The 8,720-nt window shown below is 50.0% G+C and overlaps 1 protein-coding gene across 5 annotated transcripts in view; it reads left to right on the forward strand.

Moving 5' to 3' along the window:
* raph1a (Ras association (RalGDS/AF-6) and pleckstrin homology domains 1a) overlaps window positions 1-7,116 on the forward strand; it is an 83,069-nt gene extending 75,953 nt beyond the window's left edge. For all 5 annotated transcript variants that reach the window (XM_008302477.1, XM_008302481.1, XM_008302479.1 and 2 more), the window contains 2 exons: window positions 171-301; window positions 1,953-7,116. In XM_008302477.1, coding sequence (XP_008300699.1) covers window positions 171-301; window positions 1,953-4,250 — 2,429 coding nt within the window. In that variant the 3' untranslated portion in view covers window positions 4,251-7,116. The remainder of the gene's footprint in view (window positions 1-170; window positions 302-1,952) is intronic.
* Window positions 7,117-8,720: the final 1,604 nt, after the last annotated feature.

Raw genomic sequence — 8,720 nt, forward strand, 5'->3', positions numbered from 1 at the left:
TGAGGTAGAAGTCAGCGTACTGATCAGGAACACTGCGGCTGAAGTGACGTTCAAACAAGAGCAGACAGAAAACTGTAAATCCAATCAGCTGTTTTACTGCCAATAATCTAAATATTAAACAAAGAGGCCAAACTCTAGCGGCTAGAAGCTCACAGCTCTCCCTCCTGCAGAGTCCCAGTCCAACCACTCCAGCCAGTCGGACAGCGGCGTGTCCGAGATGACGTCATCAGGCCACACCCGCTCGCAGAGCGTCGTCAGCTCCATCTTCTCAGACGCCTGGAGGAGAGGAACCCAAGGAGAGGTGAGAACACACTCCTGCTCTGCCCAAACCTTTCCTCTGATGCTCCTGTGGACCACGTTTCCCATGTTTCCCTCTGCTTTCCTGCCAGCGGTCAAAGGTGAAGGGCCGTATGCCGGTTCCTCTTTGTGCAGGAGGAGGAGGCAGTGGAGGTTAGACAGGAAGTGATGTAACGGGCATGGAAACAGTTCGGCTGCAGACTGGAAAACGGTCGTGTTTGACCCAGTTGGTACTGGTTTTATGACAGAACTCTAACTGGGAGGGAACGCTGAACGTTGTCACGCGTGTAGATGTTAGAACACGTGTGATTTAAAGGACAAGTTCATGTCTAAAGTATTTTTCTAAACTGTGAGAAATGGATGAAATACAGTTTGACCAGTAAAAGCTAAAAAAAGATAAACCTTCAGCTGACCAGCGACACAAATTCTGATTAAAACTGCTTCACTGTGAATAATATAAAGAATTCAAGTCTTGTTTAGTGAAGTCACATGTTTGATGTGTTGGATGTGAATTCAGTTCTTATTTCAACGTTTCAGCTGATTGATTTAAAGCCACCAACAGAGATCCTCGGCTCTTCAGCGTTCTGTGATAAACTCTACATTCAGATTAAAGCTCACCTGTAACCCGAGCAGGCAGGTGTTGACCCGATGATGTCAGATATAACCAGGGTGAACTAGAACTTTCCGTCTCCCTGGTGTTTTCTGGCTGCAGCAGAACTGTTGGTTTTCTTTCTAACGTGGTGGAGTGATGGATGTTCTAACCAGCTCGTGTTTTCATCAACTACACCGTTTAACCAGTCGGACTCATTCAGAACCTGTTGTGAACCCGTCTGCAACCAGATCACAGAACATTAAATATTAACCAACTATCAGACTGTCCTGCCTTCACATGTTGTGATGATGCCACTAGAAGCTGATTTAATCGAGGCTGTTGGACATTATGAACTCATGTCAAATGAAAATGCCGACATTTCTTTGTCACTTTAATCATATTTTAGATGATTTTTTTTATCATCTTTTAGTCATTTAGGTCACTGAGTCAGTTTTAACAAGTTTTGAGCCATTTTGCTTCTTTTCGTCACTGTGAACAACATCTGAGTCATTTTCAACAATTATCGAGTCAGTTTTGTGATTTTTTTTTCGTCATGTTGGACATTTTCTGAGCCTCAGAACCTCATCGGTGCAGCAGATGGACACGTGACACTTAGGAGGAAGAACACATCTGGGTTCTGTTCAGTCAGTTTGATATCCACTTAATCTACAGACTGGGTTTCTGGTTTTCTATATCAACTTTATGACAAATATCAGAGTGTCAACAGCAAAAGAAACTGCAGTGAACTCTAATTGATGTTAACTCCAGAATATTGGTGTGAAGGTTTCTACAGATTCGGCTGATTTTATTCTAACAGGAGCAACAGAACTGTTTATAGTTTACAGAAGTTCTTGATTGTGGTACAAAATATGAATGTCATTGATTCAACTATTTCTGGAGGCTTGTGCTGAATAAAGAGACCAACACCTCCCACTGGGCCCAGTTTAGTGCCGGTCGGTTCTGTTCTGGTGTGCTGTTTGGTTTCCTGCATCTTGCTGTGGACTGTTTAGCTTCCAGGACCACAAGCTGTTAGTTGTGTACTGATTGTGTGTTTGTCCTGCAGATGATGAGGATCGACCCTATCAGTAGGCCCATCCCGGTCCAGATCCCCACCCTGTCCCCCCAGCCTCAGACTCCTCCCTCCAGGAGCAGCTACACCGACGGCCTCCTCCCGTCTGACGACTCCTCTCCGTCGCCTCCTTCGCCTCCCCCTCCTCCCCCTCCGCCCCCCATGACCAGCTTGACCCACCAGCCGGCGCCTCCTGCCTCCTACGTCAAGTACAGCACACTGGCCCGGCTGCAGAGCCAGAACCAGTCCAGGACCCAGCAGGCCGGTCCCACCCCTCCCTCCAACTACAACACCCTCCCGGCTGCCTACAGCGCCTCCCCTCCGCTGCCCCCGTCTCCTCCCCCTCCTCCTCCCCCCACAGCTCCAGCTCCTGGTTCAGCCATGGCGGCGCTGAAGTTTGGTCCCTCCAGCCCCTGTGCTCTCCCCCCACCTCCCCCGCTGGAGGAGGACATGCAGGAGCCCTCCTACCTGCCACCTCCTCCCCCTGAGAGCCTGGAGGCCAACGGGCTGCCACCTCCTCCCCCTCTGGACCCCGAGTCCTGCCCCCAGCTGTCCAACGCCGGCCTGCAGCAGTTCCTGTCGCAGAAGTTTCCCAACATGGTGTACGACTTCAGCCCGGCGGCGGCCGACGACGGCTCTCCTCCTCCTCCTCCCCCCGGAGCCGAGCTCTCTCCTCCCACCTCCCTGCAGGTGCTCCGGCCTCTGTCCCCTAATGCTCCTCCTCCTGCTCCTCCCAAAACCTTCACCGGCGGGTTTCCTCCTCAGACGGCTCCCAAACCCTCAGGCCCCTCCTCCCTCCCCCTCGCCCTCTCCCCCGTCTCCCCCACCCAGCCTCAGATGGGACACGGGCCCTTTAAGAAGCAGCAGAGTTTCTCCACCGGACACTCCCCCAACCAGCCTCCTCCCACTCTGCCCAAGCAGCACAGCCTCTCCTCCAAAAACCTGGCCATCTCTCCTTCCTCCTCCTCCTCGGTGTCCATCGCGGCTGCTACCTCCTCTCTGGTCAAACAGATTGTCAATCAGTTCCCAGGAAACTCCGCCCCTTCCTCCCTGCCCTCCTCCAACTCCACGGAGGGCTCCAAGTTCTCTGCTCCTCAGTCTCCTCCGGCGGTGAAAGCCAAACCAAAGTGGCAGCCAGGAGGTGTGGTAGCTCCTCAGTCTCCAGAGTTCCCTCCACCTCCTCCTGACAGCTCCCTGGGAGACTTCCCTCCTCCCCCCTCCTCCAAGACGGGCTCCCCCGTAAAGAAGTCGCCTTCCACCTCGTCCACCGGATCCTCCAAGAGGGGGCCTCCGCCGACGCCCCAGAGAGCCTCCTCCATCCGGGAGGGCCAGGAGGAGAGGCCCAAGAAGGTGGAGAGTCTGGTCAGTAAGTTTGGCCAGGCTCCTCAGACCGGCACCTCCTCCAGCTCCTCCTCCGCCACCGGCTCTCCCTCCAAAGACTCCTCCCTTCCTGCTCCGCTGCCCAAGCCGGGGAAGCTGAACTTGGCCAACCTCCCTCTGGCGCTGCAGGGCCTTCAGACCGGGCAGCACCACCAGCCCGACTTCCCCTCCCCTCCACCTCCGCCGCCCCCCTCCCAGCCTGCTCACCTGGACTCCTCACCTGACTATTTCCCGCCTCCCCCCAGTGACTCGGAGCTCTTCCCTCCCCCTCCTCACCCGTCAGAGTTCCATCACCCCCCGAAGGTTGCCGTGGTGAACCCCCAGCCCCAGATGCAGCCGCCGGCAACCTCGTCTCTGTCCACGTCGTCATGGAAACAAGGCTCGCTGAAGAAGGGGGCGGTGGCTCCGCCCACGCTGAGCCGGCGGACCAGCAACACGGGCCAATACGACAGCAGCTCCATGCCTCTCTCGCCGCCGCCGCTGTCTCAGACTCCGCCTCCCTCCCTGACCTCCTACTCCTCCTCCTCCCCCATCCCCCCCACCTCCCCTAAGTCTCCTGGCCCCAGCTCCCTGGCCCTGAAGCCTCACTTCCTGGAAGACCTCAACCGCACCCTGAAGAGGAAGTCGGTGTCCCGCCACGGCTCGCTCACCTCCTCCCACCTCATCACCTCCTCCAAGATGGAGCCCGTGGGCACCATGGACGACATGGCGCTGCTCCCGCCTCCTCCCCCGGAGCTCCTGCAGCAGCAGCAGCAGGGCGTCCGGGGACACTCCCAAACTCTGTCCCGCCACCACACGCACTCCCAGTCCGCCAAACATGCCAACATCTCAGGCTATGCAACGCTGCGGCGAGGCCCGCCTCCCGCTCCACCTAAACGGGACCAAAGCACCAAACTGACCAGTGAGTGGTAGGAGCAGGGACGCTGGGCGGAGCCTCAACAACTGAACTGACCAATGAGGTCTCGTCGTTCCTGCAGAGAAGAAATAATCAGTGTCTGTCTTGACTTGTCCGTCTCTCCTCATCCTGAACCATCCTGGATTCCGAGCAAGTAGCAAGCCGTGTTTCCTCCTAATCTCAGATTATGATTGTTAATATTAACCTCATTATTACTATCATTACCGATACATGTTTAATCCAATGACATGAGTAAAAATATATATATGTATATATATATCTGTATACAAGCAAGCCAGAAGAATCACCTATCGAGCTTTTTTCACAATGTCTGTGCAGCTTTGCATTGAAATATACAAAAGACGAGACTTGAACGGCAACAGAGACACTTTGCTGCAAAACCACAGGTACTGCATGGAGCAGTGGACGCTGCCGATCAAGGGAAGGAGGATCCACGGAAGGAACACGATGTGAAAGTGGAATGATGTGTATAGAAGTGTGTGTTGTGAACCTGGGGGGTGGGGGGGCGGGGGGGCATCGCCATTTATTTCAAACTTTTTTTGTGTGTGTTTTTATATAAGATTATTTAATACTGGAAAGATATTGTTATTATAATTATTTTAAATTTTAAGAAGTGTCAGAAGAGAATGAGTCGGACTGGGTGTGTATTCTCAAAACCTGTCTTATCCGAGTTGCCAAACTAGCAAACAGCTCGATCCTCTGAGTTTTTATTTGGATCATTTCTTTGAGGTTTGAGCTTCACGGCTGATTGGTCGGTCGGGTTTGATGTTTGAATGCAAACAGATTGAACAAACGCTTGTAGTCAGACAGAGGCTGCGCTCAGATCACAGGAACTCTGAACCAGCTTAGACTGAACTTTGCATCATGTAGTATTATTATAACTGTAAAGGGAACTTTAACGTCTTCCCTCCTCTTCATGAAGTTTGTTGGAGGCCGTCAGGACCAACGTTGAACATCCAGATTTAAACGTGAATTTCAGGTTTGAATCCTGTGAACCTCCTCTAATCTGAGCTCAGCCTTCAGTCGCTCCTCACGTGTTGGTGGCAGACTGATCAACACCTTGTTCAGATCGGTAACCAGCACACCGAGGAGCTCACCAGCTTCATCCAGCGCTGTGTGGAAGAAGGCCACTGTCATTTCTCTAGTGAATAAATCAGTCACATGTCTGTCGTTGTAACGGCTGGTTGGTCACTTCACTGGCTGGCTGTGGAGGCCGAGTGTCCACCCAGTGTCCACTTGGTGTGTCCACTCAGTGTCTACGGGGACGTTGATGGGAACAAGTGCCTGAAAAACAAAACGCTCAACCTGCTCACAGAGACCCTCCACAAACACTCGGCTCTAACGGGTCCACGACGTTTCTGACATTTTACAGCTTAAAACTCACCTTAAAACACCGTCTTTATCCTGCAGCCAGAAAAAAAAAACAACTTGGAGCAAATCTAGGAGGAGCTGACATGAGACAACAGCTCAGAGTCACGTTTAGGCCTTTAGCTCCACATCATCAGAGCAGGAGCGTCTCAGAAGGCAGCGCCACCAGCTACGATAAATAACACGGCTGTAGTAAAACCAGCTGTTTGCCAGCTGCTAGAAACCCTTAAAAACAAAACTCTGTCTGTCTGAGAGAATCCTTATTCTTTCATGTCAGCTGCTGTCGGCCATTTTAATTCTGTCCAGTCACGTAAACTCAGAAAAGACGTTTTACGTTGTTTCCCAAAACTTTTTGTGAAACTGAGGAAGTTTGTTTAAACTGCGGCGTTTCTATGAACCTTTTCTGATGCTTTAAAGTACATTTAACATGACCGTTTATATCAGAGGAGGTCCGATCATCTTGTGCTGCTGGGAGTCGGATCAAAACCCACGAGTTCATAAACAGTCAGCCTCCTCCACTGTGATTCCACAACAAGTCGCTCTGACAAACACCAAACTATGAGACGTTCAGCCGCGTTTAATCGGATGTTTGAAGCTGAAATGTTCTGTCAGGTGTGATATAAACAGAAAACCGTTGGAAACATGGAAAAAGAGGCAGAACTGACTGGTTGGAGCATCTCACACGGTTTCATAGTGACGGTAAACTGATCGGGGCTTTTGACAGCTGTTTGGGTATTTTCACCACTCTGAGACGTTAAAACGCTAAAACTCCTGCAATAAAAACAACGAGCTCCTTAAAAACCTGAGCCGGTGCCTGGAGGCAGATTTAAAGCATAAAGAAAGAAGCCGAACGGATCCAACCTGAGTCTGTGAATTAGCTTCATAGTTAGCGTGTTAGTCGGTGCATAACTCATCACGGGTTGGTCGTTAGTTTGTTAGTTAGTTAGGTTAGGTAACCAGCTGGAGGAGGCGGTCAGCGTGCTGCTCCATCCGTTCACAGATCAGCTGATTCAAGGTTTTTTAAACACATTTTCTGATCAGTTTTTTTTATACGAGTATGTTTTCGGTGCAGCTGAGCCTCGGTCTGGTTCCTGTTTCTGTCTCCCTGCATGACGCCGGTGCAACAGCACAGATGCCAAAAATGTACCGTTACTGCCCCGGTTTTGATTTTTAAGTGCAATCATATCTGTTTCTGAAGGTTTCTTTCTAATGTGTAACTGTGGTTAGAAGATGGTTTCAGTCAGTTTGGACATCAGGTGTGATGTCGCTGGAGGAGGAAGAGGCGTCCCTCCTCCTCCTCCTCCTCCGCCCGCCGCCCTGCAGGACAGCACTCACCACGGAGGATTTCAGCGACGCTCGAGAGCAACGTACGGTCTGAAAGTGGTCAACGTCTTGAAATGTCTTGCTCAAGGACGCCCGGCAGAGCACATGGCTGTTATTGGTGTCAAAACTGCTGTTGCATTTAAATAAAGGAGAGAAATGAGTCAAACCCGAGTGCACAGTTTTTACACAAGTCTGGTTTTTGTTCAGCGCGTGATGAGAAGCTGAAGGGAACATCAGACATCTCTAAGAATCAGTCAACTGGTTCTGATTCTTATATTACATCAGAAACCGTCGTCAGAGGTGGAACACAGATCAAGTCGGTCGTGCTCTGGTTTCCTTTGAACCCAGACAAGGCAGCTTTACTTGTGTGGCACAATTCGTAGCCGAGGTGATTCAGAGTGCTTCACACAGAAGTAGAAGAAGACAGATAAAGTCAGGCCACAGAACATAAACACAGAAGTAGTTAATTACATGAAAAGTAAAGAAGCAGATAAAATCAATCCATAGAAACAGAGGACAGATAACATACGTCCAGCTGTCATACACACAACTAACCAGAGCTGTTTTCAGCCTGGATGTGGACTTTGTCAGAGTTGAGGTCCGTCTCACGTCTTCTGAAAGACGGTTCCAGGTTTTAGCTGCATGAAACTGGAACCTCACCGTGTTTGGTTCTGACTCTGGGCACCAGCAGGAGACCCGTCCCTGAGGTTCTCAGAGCCCGACATGGTTCAGACGGCACCAACATGTCAGAGATGTACTTCGGTGCTGGACCATGAAGAGACTTGTACACGAGCAAAGCTGTTTTAAAGTCAGTTCTCTGAGCGACAGGAAGCCGGTGCAGAGACCTGAGCGCTGGACTAATCTGGTTCTAGTCAGGACTGGAGCAGCAGTGTTCTGGATCAACTGCAGCCGTCTTACAGCTGGTCTAGAGAGGCCAGTGAGCAGCCGGTACAGTAGTCTGACCAGCTGGAGACCGACTGATATTCAAAGAGCGTCACTGACAAAGAAACGATCGACATCTTTAGTTTTGTTGACGGTGATGAAAGTCTTTATAGATACACTTCTGTTCCCAAAATGGGACTTTAAACCCTCATTTCCAGGTGAGTCTGGGAACTTTGAAAACACCTTCATAGTTATTATTATACATGTATATTCATATAATGTTCCAAATTACAAATATGTCAATCAGCTGAAGGTTCCTGTTAAACTCCATGTTTGATCCAAGAGGCCTCAGTGACAGAACTGCTTAGACGAAGAAGTCCATGAATACTGAATAATAAAATGAAAAAATATGTTTTTAAAAATGTGCTCAGGCGTTGAGCTTAAATTTATGCACTGTTCTAAATTAAAGCCATGAAGTCGTGAGTAAGCACAACATTGGTGAGCTGTTACAGATAACTGTGAATGAACCCTGACTGAAAGCTGTCGATGGTGGAAAAGGACAAAAACAGTCAGAAGGAGACGAGTGCTGCTCTGACCGAACGTTAACTGAAGGTTTAGTCAAAGTCAAAGAACTGATGTCAAAGAAGTCGCCTGAGTTTCTGCATTTATTCTGCATATCTATTTAAGTCGAGTTTGTGTCTCAGCTCAACAACAACATGTAGATCATCTACAAGCAGCAGCTGACTCGTCTGTTTTATTCAGCATCAACAGTAGATGTAGTTTCAGAAATCATAAACATGTGCAGCTGCTCTGCTCCTCGTCGTTTCAGTGGACGTACAAAACAGGCAGAAACATCCATCCATCATCTCTACACCTTAATCCTCACTAGGGTC

This window comes from Stegastes partitus, unplaced genomic scaffold (genome assembly GCF_000690725.1).
Source record: "Stegastes partitus isolate 25-593 unplaced genomic scaffold, Stegastes_partitus-1.0.2 Scaffold1821, whole genome shotgun sequence".
NCBI classification, from domain to species: Eukaryota; Metazoa; Chordata; class Actinopteri; family Pomacentridae; genus Stegastes; species Stegastes partitus.